At 33.4% G+C, this 16316-nt stretch overlaps 1 protein-coding gene across 1 annotated transcript; it reads left to right on the plus strand.

Moving 5' to 3' along the window:
- Positions 1 to 4961: 4961 nt before the first annotated feature.
- Positions 4962 to 11980, plus strand: LOC143615857 (nicotinamide adenine dinucleotide transporter 2, mitochondrial-like). Its single transcript, XM_077088866.1, has 10 exons — positions 4962 to 5028; positions 5553 to 5633; positions 5953 to 6059; positions 6141 to 6189; positions 6683 to 6757; positions 7899 to 7951; positions 8047 to 8141; positions 8726 to 8814; positions 8898 to 8992; positions 11705 to 11980. Exons 1-10 carry the CDS (start codon positions 4962 to 4964, stop codon positions 11978 to 11980), a joined length of 987 nt encoding a protein of 328 aa, XP_076944981.1.
- The last annotated feature ends 4336 nt before the right edge of the window (positions 11981 to 16316 follow it).

Below are 16316 nucleotides of genomic sequence, written 5' to 3' on the forward strand. Positions count from 1 at the left end.
AAACAGAAACTATACCGGCCATTTAGTGCGCACTAATATTGTTAAATAAACAAGAGACGTCTCTAAAGGATATTATGGTGTAAGGTGTCTTCGTATATTTTAAAAGTGAAGGGTTTAAATCCTACAAGGTTAACCATATGTGGATTAGGAGCAGTTCTAGAAACACTAAACAGGAGACAAACTTTTAAACCCTTATTTATTAACCGAAGTTTCATGAATGTGGGATTGGGAGAAAAAAATAAGGTTTGATCATGGAAATATGATTTAGGCTGTGTGGGCTCGGGCTAGGCATGTTCAAAACGGTTTGGGACTAGGAACCGAACCGGTTCCTAACCGGTTCCTATATTCAAAACCCCCTTTTAAACCGGTTCCAGGCTCGAACCGGTTAAGGAACCGAACCGGTTCTCCCACCCTCGGACCCCTAACCTATCTAACCGGTTCTTACCGGTTCCTAACCCGGTTCCTGTACCGTAACCGGTTCCAACCGGTTACAGTGTAAAAAAATTTTTTTTTTTTTCGTTTTTCGTTTGCGATTTGGATTCTAAACTACGATTTGTATTTGTATAACATGAAAAATAAAAAAAACAATTAACATAAAAATAAACAATTAACTGATGAAGAAAAGACAACTACTGAAGATGTTTGCCACTGAAAACAACTACTGAAGGTTGCCACTGAAGACAACTACTGAAGGTTGCCACTGATGACAACTACTGAAGGTTGCCACTGATGAGGAATACTCATCAGTGGGAACATTCATCAGTTGCAGAGTTTGTTGTCACTGATGCAAAATATGAATCAGTGACACATCAGTTGTAGAGTTTCATCAGTTGGAACATCATCAGTTAAATATGTAACCATTGTACAATGTAAACTTGTTCATTGGATTTGCAATACAAGTGCATTTAGTTTTTTTTTTTTCGTTTTTCGTTTGCGATTTGGATTCTAAACTACGATTCGTATTTGTATAGCATGAAAAATAAACAAAACAATTAACATAAAATTCATTTTATTTACTTTAAGAAGTTCAAAAAAAAAAAGGTTACATGTTTTAAAATCTTCAAAAACAAACTAACAAAACATTAAACTTATAAATATAAAGTTGTGACATATTATTTCTAGAAAAGCCTTCTTGTTCGTCGTAATTATTGAGCAGCGACTTCTTCCTCGGAATTACTTGTAGAAATGCCTTCTTGTTCGTCGTGCACTCGAACATCAAGTGGTGTTTCATCTTCGAGAGTGGTTACGTGTTGAATACGATCGATTGAGTCCAAGTGATCCTTTAAGCAAATGCACATCTCCACCGACTCCGAATTTAGTCTTGTTCTTCTCACCGATATTACCCTGCCACTAAGAGAAAAAGCGGATTCCGAAGCTACCGTAGAAGCTTGGACGGTTAGTAAATCACGGGCCATGGTGGCAAGAATCGGAAACTCGGTTTCCTTTACCTTCCACCAAGCCAAAACATCAAAAGTGCCATATTCCTCTTCGGATAAACCGGTAGAGTAATCATTTGCACTATACCTTCCTAGTTCGCTTGAAGGGGTGTTACCCCTTTGTTTTTTAGCCGTTACGTTGCGAACGGTGTTCATAAGGCTAATCATGGGATCTCGTACTCTAGTAGCACTTGAACTTGATGAAGACCCCCCGGCATAGGCATGTGTATGTTTGACCCATATTTATTTAAATAAAAGTCATACATAAATTTAAAATTCAAGTTAAAATCATTTTTTGCCTCTGTTGAAAAGTTTGGGTCAACTTCATGCATATCTAAGGCTGAAAAAATTTCGTCTATCACACATTCAACCCCCGTAACATTTAACATTGGGTTTAAAGCGGCGGCGCAAGTAAAAACCGGTGGCAATTCAAGAAAGTATTTTTTTTAATTTAAACTTCATTGGTAATATGATGTTTGAAATCATTTGACTTTTATTTTCAAATTCTTTAAGATTGTTAACGATTAAAAATAACTCCGAAAGAACCAAGGGACTTGTCGGATAATACGTTCCCGATAGTTTCGTAGTTGATGTTTTAAAAACTTCAAGAAAAGTCGATAAGTCATTGATAATTTCCCATTTCTCATTTGAAAAGGGGATTGCCAAATCATTCTCGGCAAGACTAGAATGAAACATTTGTAAAGTTTCTCTTTGTTTCAAAGCACTTTGAAACATTATGCAAGTGGAATTCCATCGATGAGGTACATCCCAATTAGCTCCCAAAGCTTTTCTTCCCGTATCTTTACAAAATTTTCTATATTCCATTTGTCTTTTTTTACTTTTCTTAAAAACTCCATGTATCATTAGTCTAAAATCGTTTATAACCGATGTAACCTCATCCGAAGCAAGTCCGTCTTGCACGATTAAATTAATGATATGTGCAACACACCTTGAGTGAAAAAATACACCATTGCAAATCGGCGTATATTTTAATTTTAATTTATCAACCGCCGATGTATTATTCGACGCGTTATCAAATGCCATTGAAAATATTTTATTTTCTAGTTTATAAGTTTTTATAACATAATCTAAAATTTCAAACAAATTATCTCCCATATGTGGATACTCAAAGAGTTCGAAAGCAATGGTGCGTTTCATCATTTCCCACGATGGCGGGTCTACCCAATGAGCGGTGACACAAAGATAAGATTCGGGTAGACCATGTGGAGCCGACCAAACATCACTAGTTAAGTTTATTCCCGTATTTATATTTTCAAAATATGCAATTAGTACCTCTTTGGCCTTCTTCCACAATTTTAAACAATAACGTTTAAGAGTATGACGACTTACGTGAGTGTATTGTGGTTGAATCATGGCGGTTAAGCGAGGGTTGTCGAAGTGGCTAAACGGCAAAGCTTCTTGAATCACAAACTTCGCCATACGATCTTGAACTCGATCAATTTGGTATGTAAATATTCCGCCTTCACTATCCATTTGCGTTTGTTGCGAATCGACGTTCTTTTTCAACGCCTTGCAATACGGTTTTTCGATGCGTTTCTTCAAATTTGAATTCGAAAGTGGGTTTAAATAAATCCCACAAAACTTGGACCGAGCCTTCAATGAATGGTCACTCAATTCAACCAAATCCCAATTGCACCAAATCTCTTGATTACGATTATGAGGTACAATACGAACGAAACTTGGTTCGGCGTTGGAACCTTGACCAACCGATGATTGTGAGGCAGCCATAACAACAAATATGAATATAGAAGAAGAGAAAACAAGAGATTAGAGAACTCAAAACGTTGTAATAGCGTTTTTTTGTATTTTTTTGCGTTCGGATTTGCGTTTTGAGTGTTGTGATGAACCCATGACACCAAATACAGTGGGGTGCTTGGGGGAGCCAAAAAACGGCTATTTTTGACCCCAACGGTCAAAAAACGGCCAAAAAAACGATTTCCAACGGCTATATTCGATCCAACGGCTAGAACCGGTTAGGAACCGGTTCCGAATGGTTCGGTTCCAGAACCGGTTCCGGTTCGGTTCCGGTTCCTACCCGCCCCCACTCAGAAATGCAAGAACCGGTCACGGATCATCGGGTTGAATCAGATAGGGTCCGGTTCCTACAAAAAACGGGTAGGAACCGGTTCGGGTCCGGTTCGGGTCCACCGGTTCGGTTCCAGGAACCGGTTTCGTTGAACATCTCTAGCTCGGGCTACTAGATTATGTTTTCTTATTTGCTATTGGGCCTACGTGGGCCTGGTCCTTCTTCATGCTCAAATTTTAAACAGGTTTATAAATAAATAAACAAATAAATAAATAACGAAAAGGGAAGCAATTATATTCGTTGAATGCATATTAAGATGGTTGAAAACTTGAAATATACCCATGCCATAGAGGCTACAACAATCAAGCGACTAATCAATTACCTATGAAATATATATGTTGAGTATATCCTATCATATATAGTGACTAAAACGTAGAATATAAGGTCAATGGTTCATTCTAAACATTTAGCTATTAAAAAAATTATTTATATTAACATATATTTTTTTCACTTTGTCAAAATAAAAAAAAATGTATATAAATCAAATCGCTTATGCAATAACTATATGTTATATTGTTTCGTTCACACACGAGATATTGAGTCATGTAAAACCTTAGATACTTGTGACGTTTAATGTATTGACTGTAAATAAAGAACAACTCCACAATCAAATATATCCTGTGAGAGTAGTTTCAGTGTGTTGTTATTCTGAACAAAAGTCATCTGGAGTATAAAGAACAGAACCGTGATATAAAAAATAAAAAAAATACATGTAACCATTTAAGATATAAAAATACATCAAATAATTCATGTTCTTAGATTACACCGTTAAGATTGTAAAACACACTAAGGTCAACAAAGATGTTGTCAACGTTTGTACAATTATGCTTAGTTATTCCATCAATATATTTTAAAAATCAAAAGATTAAATATATTGTTTAGAATTTTAGATAGCGTTTGTAAAAAAGTTAGAACAATCACATGATAAAAAGAAAAGTAAAAATAATATTAAGAAGTTGTACAATTAAAACCGTCGATGGTTTCTGATCAAGCAAATGGATAATACGTGACTTCTAGTCGAGTAGTCGCGCAGCACATATATACACTTATTTATGAACTTATGAAATTAAAGTCTAATACGCGAATAAAAGGTATACACGTAATTCATATTTGACATATATGTAACACACGACACTAGAAGCTTGACAACATGATTAGATTTTTTTATTATGATTAAAAATGAAATTGTTATAGGAATTAAATAATCCCCAAAGGGTGTACAATTAGAGGTTATAATATTTCAAATGGATCGTCAAAACATAACATGGGGCAATTGGACTTAATAATAAAAGTTGAAACATTCCAAATTTAGATCAAACAATTTGAATACGCAAACTTGGCTTGCAACTTTAATAAATGCTTGTTTATTCGAGTTTTGGATTAAATCTATTTAGAAAAAAATTCAGTCTTGTAGGAGTATGGCCACTGGAGAGCCACGAAACGGTAGGGATGTCATCTACGATGTTGTTTCCGGTGCCTTTGCAGGTATACATTCTTTTGTATTTTACGTCATAAAGTTAACTGAGTACTTTATACCAAAAGGATTAAAGATGACTCAAACACAAAGATAGATTTTATAGTGTAAAACTTAAAATGAAATTGTTTATACATATTTGTATTCTTTGTAAATTTGCAAACATTTCAAGAACTGGTGTATTCGTGCATGCCTATGAAAACTCATGTTTTGTCGGGTCCATGTGGCTAACATGATTTTCGTGTTTGATTTATCTTGTGAAAAGTCATGTCATGTTTGGGTTCATTTATCTAACATGATTTTCAAATTCGTGTCAAAATTTCGGTTTCGTAAGATGTTAGGCCTACCAACTTGCAAACATGACTCATTTAACACCTTTGTGCTTCCGTTTTATACCTTGTCGCTTTTGTGTGCTTCTCATTTTTTTAAAACCGTCAACTGAGATCATATTAGTATATTACCGTGTAATTTTATTTGTATATATTACTGTTTATAGCCTACGGACACAATTTAGGTTTTTTATAATCTGATGTAGGGGCCATTGCTGCCACACTCATGAGCCCATTGGACGTGATTAAGACAAAAATGCAAGTTTTGGGCCGGCCCGATGTAAAAGGTAATTTCATGCCAATGTGTAATATATGCAAGTTTTAAAACTTGATTACTATTACATGACTACGTGACACAAATGAAAAATTATCAAAATGAACATTGACTAAACCGATGTTAACTATAAACACTAACTTTTTTACTCTCAATAAAAAAAATTCAACGAAAATTTAGACAATATACGAATTTTGGACGAATCAGATCATGACGTGTGTCATTATTAGGCGAAATTATGTCTGATGGCGACTCGTTAACAAAGGTTATATACATTTTTTATGAAATCTTTGGGACAATTATACGAATTTTTATTATTTGACATTGATTAGGCAGTGTTATTGTCACAAGCCTACAAGCCATTATAAGAAATGATGGACCAAGGGGACTACGTTGTGGCCTTTCACCAACATTAGCTGCATTACTTCCAAACAGGGCTGTGAGTATTATTATTATTATTATTATATTTCCGATTTTTATATATAAATTTTAATCTTGGTATAAATATTTTTTTATATAGGTCTATTTTACTGTTTATGGGCAACTCAAAGAGCTTCTTGAGTCACATGGTTGGTTACTAGTTACTATAATTACTTTATGACGTCTCGCTAGTAATGTAATTAGGGGTTTTTATAAACCGTTGAACCTGATTGAACCATTTAAACAAATAAGTTGGCATGTTCAGCTAGATTGAGATGCATACGTTTTTTTTGATGGTCGGATTTAATTATATGTCGGCTTTGTAAACCGCGCCCGTCGTTTAACATTTATAATTTATATAAAGTTTTTTTGGATTATGTAGTTGTGAATATGTATTATATTCATGCACAATCTTTTATTATTTTAAAACTTTTAATAAAAAAAACAATTTGATAAAATAAAGTTGGTTCAAACGATTAAACTGTCTGACTGGGAAGTCATTTGGGTTGTTGTTTTCTAAAACTGTAGTTAGCAGTTCGGCCCAAATTTTCATTAAAACCACCCGAATCACCCTGAAAGATAATGTTTCAGTCTAAACTATTAACTCGATATATTGTTTTAACTTTTTAAAAACAATTGCAGTCGGCGACAATGGGCATCTTACACTTGGGGCGAACGTAGTAGCTGCTTCAGTTGCTGGAGCCAAGGGCGGATCCAGTATACAAATGGGTGGTTCCCCGGAACCACCCGAGTTTCGAAATAATAGTGTATTGATATATAGAAATTATTATAGTGAACAAACTTATAAATTAGAAAGGAACCATCCAAAATACAAAAACGTGCGCTGGCTTTGTTGGTAAGTTCTAATCTTTGTAAATTGGAGGTTGCAGGTTCGATTTCGTGCACCTTACTAATTTTAGAACTTTTTGTTTTTTCTAATTCAGCCCTGTCTAGTGTTTTGCAATTATACCATTTCATTTAAGTAACAATACAGAAATCATTTAATGTTTTACAATTATACCCTTTCATTTAATTTTAATTTTAATTTTAAATGAATGGTTTAGACTTTAGATTAATTATTGCAGTATTTGTGGTTCTCACGGGCTTTATTGTAGACCTACTCGGTTGTTGTCTTCCTATACGGTATGCTATTTGACATCATGAAAATAATCAATGACTGAAGCCTGTTAGCATGATAATCATGGAACCAAAAGACTCATGAAACTTCCCATTTAGTCTTTTCTAAGGTCTAAGGATCCCAATCAAACTGCATAGATATCAACGCATTCTATACTTGATTGTAGGCTTATGCAAATTTGGAGTTATTATTATCCTCTTATACATTTTTAACTCACACGAATTCTTCCTTAAAACAAAAAAGTTCTAAATATAACTTACAGGAAGAAGCAAAAAATAAATAAATAAACTATAGAAGAAAACACCAACATAATGGACCTAAGACTTCATACTGTTAGCAGAAACCTTAATCAAACTGTTAATATTTACTGCAAACTTTCTAATCATAATCTTGATCTTTTTTATCTGGTTATTGTTCCATAAACACTAGACAATGGCAGTTTGCTTCTTTCTAATTTTTATATCAATTTTAGGGTTTTAGATTCATTTGTTAAATGTTAATTGTTTTGATGTTGTTAATTGTTAAAATTTAGTTTTAATTTGTTAGATAGTTAGTTTTAATTTGTTAGATTGCTAGTTTTATCGCATTTTTATTATCTAATGAGCTTTGCTTGAACTATCGAATTGACCCAAATCTCGAACCGACCCGGAATTTTTTACATCCGAGTCTAAAAGTAGTGCACCACCTAAAAAAAATTTCTGGATCCGCCACTGGCTGGAGCGGCCACCGCAATCACCACAAATCCAATGTGGGTTGTCAAAACAAGACTCCAAGTATGTGTTTTTCTTCCTCTTGTTTTTTAAGTATGTAAAGTTATAAAAAAAATGAAGTTTTTTTGTTATAATTAATATTTTTTTTTCTCTTGTAGACACAAAAGGAGAGAGTTGGTGTAGTGCAGTATACAAGCATATCTTCTGCATTTAGGCATATAATTCGTAAGGAAGGCTTTATAGGGTTGTACAGGTAAGCTTTATGAGTTGTACTTCTATTATAAACTAGAAAAAAAAAACAAAATATCCATTTGACCAGTTAAAGTAAACAAAATGTTAATTTAACTAGTTTTTCCCGTAATGCCCATCCTCAATTTTGTCGACTCACACGACTTATAATTATTAGCTTACAAGATTTTCAACCAACAAGATTTTGTCACGCGTCATAATGACGGGACTTTTAAGCATCCGACGAGATTTTTTTGGCTTCGGATGAGATTTTTTGGCTTCCGACAAGATTTTTTTGGCTTTTGACGATATTTTTTTGGCTTCCGATGACAATTTTTTGGTATCGGACGATACTATATTTGGTATCGGAAGATATTTTTGGCCAAGTGACAGGATCAGGTTGGTTAAAAATCATGTCATGTATTAATTAAAAACTGTGCAGGGCAACCACATTGTGGGTGAACATTATGAGAAAAAGCTGGTCAAATGGACATTTATTGAAATCTTAACATTAACTGTTCTAATGAACATTTTAGTCATTTTCCGTATCAAAATATATTTTTTTTTCGTTTACTTTAATACCAATTTGTGGTTTATATTTTACAACAGTGGACTCTTGCCTTCTCTTGCTGGTACTACTCATGTTGCAATCCAATTTCCAGCCTATGAAAAGATCAAATGCTACTTGGCTGAAAGGGGTAAGTAATACGTTACCGCATTGAAAGTTATACATCGTGCATTGAAAGTTGTAATGTTGATCGTGTACATTTCAAGTTGGCAGATCATAAAACTACAAAAGATCTAAGCCCCGGGCAACTTGCTATTGCTTCATCGGCGTCCAAAATACTTGCTTCATTGCCTACTTACCCACACGAGGTGACTTAACTAATCTCGTTAACTCAAAATGTTTAGTGATGTTCGGTGTGACATTCGTCAATTTCGGGTCACTTTTGTTATGTAAACCCGACCCGTTTGTAATCCGAACATTTCAAATATATAAAATATTGGATCTTGTCATTTAAAATATATAAAATATATAAAATATTATTTTTTTTATATTATGCATTGTTTGACCATTTAAACATACTTATTTTTATGCAAACCATAAAAGAATCTTTATACCCAACCCTTCACTCCTTTCCTATATATACACACCCATCTTCTTCATTTTACTCTTGCTACATCTCCAAAAACTCTCTCAAAACTCCATAGATTCAAGGTTGTTATTTCTTATGTATTCTTGAAGTTTTGACTTCTCAAGTCAAACTAACTATAGTCTTTCATTCTAACTTGTTCATCTAACATTACTAACTCTTGAATATGGTGGTACAACATATATATAATACACACCCCTTGTTTCCTTTATTTGTTACTTCACCGACTCTGGTTGGTTAAGTTTCGAATGTCATAAGGCAAGGCTTCATGGAGGACTTCGTGTTCTTGATATATATTTACACACACATAACTTATTATACATATCACTTATGACTAACTTCTAACCCTTTAGTTTGTTCATCTTATTTACAAGTTCCATGGTGTGGGTTTGTATAAGACTAACCTCGGTTTAACCGAAACTAGTCCAAACCGGAAACCGAACTTTTGTTTACTAGTTTTGTTAAAATAGTTGTTTAAACATGTTTGTTGTTAGATTTGAGTTTCAAAAATCATTTTTACAAGTTCTTTGATATTAAGCATATGGAATCCATCTATGAACTCGTTGGGAGATGGAAACCGAACTAAACTGAAACTTTTGCTTAAAAGACTTGTAGTTAACTTTTTTTTTTGTTGTAAAATTTAAGTTTTCTTCATTTATAAACCAATATACAAGTTCTATGATATTTGGGCATGTAGAAACCATCTATGAACTATTTGTGAGATGGAGACCGAACCAAACCAAACTATACCGACTTTTACTCGCTTAAGACACACAAGTGTGTTTTTAGCTATCAAGACTTGAATATTTCTTTAAAAAATAGTTTACAAACTGATTTTAATTATTTTCTTAAGTACTTGGAATAGTTGGATCCAACTTGATCTCATAACATAGTTTGGACCGACAAAACCGAACACTCGCTTAACGTGCGTTGTTAGTTCTAAACAATAGATCTACATACTTGGTTAAGTGTTAGTATGTTTTAATGAGTTATCTCATAACAATTAATATTTTGGAAAGTTGACTTTGGGTTTGACCATTTGTGAAGACCCGAACCGACAACCCGAACACTCGTTAAAAACCCGTTTTAGTATCTTTAGCCTAATGGAACTCGCATTTTAGCATTTTCCCCACCTTATTACTTAACATTGGTTAAGTAAATATTAAAGTTAGATACTTTAACCCGGTTTTGAGCAAACTTACATTTTTTTAAAAGGGTTATTATTATAAATTCTTAAATAGTTACATTTTAAACCTTGAACTTTAATTGATTAGTTTTTGCAACAATTATTTTATTTAAAGATCTTCTAGACAACCTTTCTAAATCCAAGACTTTCTTTTATTTAGGCTTCATACGTTAAACTCGTCGTTCCGGCAAATCTCCAAATAATCAATCTTTCAAGTTTATTACTTGAATGTGAGTAACTTCATACCCCGTTTTCTATCTTTTATTTTGGGGGTGACATTTCAACTTATCTAAACTAAATGTTTTATACTTGGGTCTTAAACCACAAACGTTGTTGTATACCTTACTTGAATAATTGCTCGATTTGGTGTTCTATGCTTATTTGACTATGTGTTTATCGCTTTTGGATGGTGGAACTATAAATCCTAGACCATTTGGCAACCCCTCATGGCAAGGTGTCGTTAACGTAATGCAATTAACGATAACTATAAAATCCTAAACTATTTGGCAACCCTTATAGTTGGGTGTCGCTAACTTGTTAGCGATAACTATTTATCCAAGTTTATAGCTATTATTTATGGTTTTGTATACTAGTTTTGTGGCTTTTCATACTATATATCTATTGTTCAAACTTATGAATTGCTCACCAACTTTTGTGTTGATAAACTTTATTTTATGAAATGTTACAGGTTTGCATCTAGGTTGATTATGGAGTTCGGTGAAGAAAACGTCACAAATACCGTTAGGATATTAGCAAAAATGAACAATATTTGATTTGCTATATTTTGTTGTATTTGAGTTATGAATATTTGGTTATGTGACATTTTCGATGTTGTGAAATGAAATGAGTTTGTTAAATATTGTCGCTTTAAATAGTGTCATGCGCTTATGAGCAATCGTTGCACCCCGGCATGTTCTGCCGCCTTTGGTCGGGGTGTGACATTCGAATTTTAGTTTTGAAATAGACTATACAAGTAATTTTTCTATTGGACAAGACTATAAGCACACGGCACACCACTAACACATTATTCACACACTATTGACACATCATGGATCATAATATTATTCGGACCCTAATTTATTTAATAATATTTTTTCACCTAATTTATTTAATAATATTTTTTGTTACAAACATTTGATTATATGATGGTAACGCTTAAAAATAACGTAATTAGTTACACATAATGCATATTAAAACCGTCCCTTGAAAATTAGATTGAAGTTATATTTTACAATGTTCATGTGGTAGGTGATTCGTTCGATACTACAAGAACAAGGGCATGTGACAAACTCAGAAACGCGTTACACAGGCGTTATCGATTGTGTAAAGAAAATATATGCAAAAGAAGGTTTGTGGGGGTTTTATAGAGGGTGTGGAACTAATTTGTTAAGAACAACACCATCAGCTGTGATTACTTTTACTAGTTATGAGATGATTAATAGATTCTTGCATCATGTTCATCCACCTCACAATAATATCCCTTTTAAACCCGATGATGGCATCATGAAACCGAATCGAGTTTGAGTTAAGGGTAGTGCAATCTAATATTTGAGACTTGTATAGTTTGAGATTGCTGTTAATTTTTATTTAAGACTTGTATAAAACTGAAAATATTAAATCCGTGCTCACGTGAGCTGACTATGAGCTCAAATTTTAGCACGGATTGGCTAGCATTGTATGAGTTTCACCCCGAATTGGAAATAATAAACAAGTCGAGCTTATACTAATCTCAAGTTTGAAAATTACGAGTTTTATGTTCTTTTGAGCTTCAATTTAACCATTTACACACTATATGTCTTTGCTTAAAAGGTACGACTTACCAAAAATCGCTTTTTCTCTTTTTGCAGCGATTCAATTTATATTTATTTTAAACATATTACATCCACTAACATCATGGCGAGACAATTTTAACAACACCTATTTAGCGATCAACCTGGCATTTTATCAGCACGCGAAACACCTTTAGACTAACATGAATTTCACCGAGAAATATATTATGTTTGTTTCGTGTACTATACACAATACACATATCATTCAACATCTTTACATTCCAACATACAATTATTTAAAACTCTTTACATAACGTGTTTAATAATTTGTTTAGAAAACAAGGTATTTTTCTAAATAAATACAGTGTTTCATGTTTTGTTTTTCAAATAAAAATGGAAAATAAATGTAAAGATAAATAAATAATATTTAATCTTAGTTGAAGTGGGCAGGTCAACACCGGCTTTTAATTAACCAGTGATTTAACAAATTATGTTGAACTTAACTTTAACAATGTTCAAGACTAGCGGTCAATAATGATTACTAAAGAACTATACAGTCGATATCGCCGATATATCAGTGATATATCGGTTATCGGTCTTTATCGATATATAAATCAGAATATCAGTACCGATAAAATCAATAGAATTGATCGATATTGGAATAATTTTTGCCGATAGATCACCGATACTCCTGATTTTAGTGTTATTACTCTTAATTATCAACTATTAGTGTTCAATGTTAGTGTTTTAAGTCTTAATCGATTCCTATTTTTCTAAGATTGTTCTAAGACTAGCGGTCAATAATGACTACTAAAGAACTATACAGTCGATATCGCCGATATATCAGTGATATATCGGTTATCGGTCCTTATCGATATACAAATCAGAATATCAGTACCGATAAAATCAATAGAATTGATCGATATTGGAATAATTTTTGACCGATAGATCACCGATACTCCTGATTTTAGTGTTATTACTCTTAATTATCAACTATTAGTGTTCAATGTTAGTGTTTTAAGTCTTAATCGATTCTTATTTTTCTAAGATTGTTAGTGTTTTGTAATTTGCAAAAGGTTAATTTGTTCATGGTATGAGACTAAACTGAATTATTAGTTTTAAATTGCTATATATATATATGAATTTTACATGATAAAAAAATTAACGATATCTCACTAGAATAACTGATATCTCAGATATCGGTACTTAGGACCGATATCCGATATTTTTCCGCATTAACTGCTTAGCTAAAAACATATCCAGTAACTCATAAAATTCCAAATGAAAACTACTAATTAAGGTTTTATCATTATATTATTGAACTTTTTCAGTTTTTGTTTTAAGTGATTAAATATTTTAACTTCATTTTTATTCTTTAAACTTTAAAGCTAAGGTTGTGTTTGTTTTTGCTTATAAGGTCTGCAAGAAGCCTATGTTTGCGGGCGCGCAGACATAAGCTCTTGAAGACTGTTTGTTTTAAAAAAAAATATCTGAAAACTGCTTTTATGGTCTTAAAAATAAGCTTTTTTCACCATCTTCACACTTCTTAACATCATACCAAGTACTAACACCCAATGTCCAACACCACCACCACCCACCGTCCGCCACCGCCACCACCACCACCACCACCATCCACTGTCCGCCGCCACCCACCACCGTACGCCGCCACCATCACCACCCACCACCACCCGTCCGCCGCCACCACCACCGTCCACCAGGTTCACCACCTATCGTCCGCCACCACCATGTCAACCACTCACCACCACCACCCCCGTCGGCCACAACCACCGTCCATTACCACCACTATCCAACACCACCCACCGTCCGTCGCCATCACCACCCGCCACCACCATCCACCCTCCGCCGCCACCACCACCACCCCTCCACCACCACCACCACCCGCCACAACCATCCACCACCACCATAGTCCACCACCCACCACCACCGTTCATCACCACCACCACCCATTGTCGGCCACCATCACCCCACCACCACAACCGTCCATCACCACCACCCACCGTTCACCTCTACCACAATCGTCTACCACCACCCATTTCCATAGTTCGTACACCACTACCAATTATTTTAGCAGTCTACAAACGTTAAATGACTTTTATCTACTGTAATATATATGATAGGTAACTAATTTTCAGCTTATGCGGACGATATCCAGTTTATAAAACAAACTGTATTATATTTTCATATTGCAGACCTTCAGACCACATCTTCAGTTGCAGACATTAAATCAGATGAAATTAAATTGCAGACAATTTTTGTCTTCAAAAACAAACAACACCTAAATGAATATCGTTAGAAAAAAACAGTTTACTGAATTTGAGGAATTACAATAACTGATAATAGAAACCGATTTATGTCGGGTTAACCTAATCGGATGAATTCATTTGCATACAAAGAAAAGCTATAAGAACAAAAACGGTGGTAGAATTGTGTGTTCTTGTAACAATACGACGACCCGTATTTCAAACAAGGGAGTAACGCCATCTAAATTAGGCGAGTCTTCATAGGGGTGAATCTAGCAAAGATTGAGGGTGGCTCACCAATTACGCGCACACATTTTGTTTTTTAAAATTAGATTTCTAGTAAAACCATGACACTTACTGGAAAAAAATGAGTAAGAGCCCGTAATTACGTGGTAATAACGTATCAATTATTTTATTATTTTTAGGTAAACCAATATATCTATACTATATATAATACATAACTAAAGGGCAAATTAAGACGTTTGTTTTAAGAGATTAACAAATTTCAATGCATAATGTACATGTGTATAAGGGGCAAAGTGGTCTATTAAACACAATCCACCTACGTTTATTTGATTTCAACAAATATAATTACAATTATGGTACCTCAATATTACACAAATTTTGTTAATTTAAGAAATAGTTACAACTTTGATTCCTCATGTTAGCCACTTTTAACTCAACTTTATCCTTTTTATATTTTAATCTTATATGTTTTACGAAAATATGATTAAAAAAATCCGAGCATACCCATTTAAACGAGCTTATCTTTTTCGACGTTTCAATATAAATTTCTTTCAAATCAGATGGACGGTTTGAAATATACAAGTTATTACTGCATGAATGTACAAGTTTTTTAAATGCTAAATGTTTACAATTTGATGTTCCTATTAGTTACATATCTAACCCTTTATATATGTGATAAAAAACATAATAAATTTGTCACAATTAAAAAAATTTCTCAGGATATCATATAATTACATACTTATCAATATATTCTACTATTTAATGTAAAACTTTGAGCCATCATGTATTTCTGAATACTACTCAACTTTTTTTTTCTTTTTTATGTTTTACAAAAATATGATTAATAGTATTCAAATTATATAAATATCAAAATAATGAATACGAACTCAACTTTAAGATTTCAACTTTAATTTGGAGCTGATCTGAGTCGGCTTGGTGTAAAGTTTGAGTAGAGTTAGCTTTGGCTCGCTAACAATCTTCAAATATTATGCCCCACTACATGGTACTGGTCATCGACTAGTATAGTCAAATATGACAGTTAAGTATACTATTTATACTATCAACTTTTAATAGTTAAACACACCATTTATGTAATTTCACCTTGTCCAACCTTAAATATCGGTCTCCATCGTTGGCTACCATAGCGACATACATGACGCATACATAAATATTATAGTTTGAAAACTAAATTATTTATTTTTTATTTACAAGTTCCAATTGGATCTCATCAATCATTAGTCAACTTTATTGAGATTTAAATAAATGTGACTTCTTTCTGAATTCAACAATGCACTTAACCCCTTAGATTATTCGTTAATCAAAGAGATACTTATTTTTTTGTGTCAAATTATCAATAAAATTAAACTCATCATTGTATCATGAAAATTATATAAATACCCGCAAATTTTCAATCGTATTTTTATACATAGAACTTTTTATTTTTATAAAATATATCGCATATATATAATTTACTGTAAAACGATTACAATAAAGTATTACTTTGTGTATTGTTTGTGGCCGGATTGATTGTGATTACATAGAATAGAAAGACAACTTTGCATGTGGCCGGATTGATTGTCACAA

This window comes from Bidens hawaiensis, unplaced genomic scaffold, assembly GCF_021521415.1.
Source record: "Bidens hawaiensis isolate Kalapana, Puna unplaced genomic scaffold, B.hawaiensis_p1.1 tig00044727_1, whole genome shotgun sequence".
Taxonomy (NCBI): Eukaryota; Viridiplantae; Streptophyta; class Magnoliopsida; order Asterales; family Asteraceae; genus Bidens; species Bidens hawaiensis.

Bases quoted from the DNA above. Each gene is read 5' to 3' on its own strand.
- LOC143615857 (XM_077088866.1), top strand. From the start codon at position 4,962: ATGGCCACTGGAGAGCCACGAAACGGTAGGGATGTCATCTACGATGTT. The intron at 6,190-6,682 runs GTTGGTTACTAG...AAACAATTGCAG, and splicing joins AGAGCTTCTTGAGTCACATG to TCGGCGACAATGGGCATCTT. The intron at 8,815-8,897 runs GTAAGTAATACG...TCAAGTTGGCAG, and splicing joins ATGCTACTTGGCTGAAAGGG to ATCATAAAACTACAAAAGAT.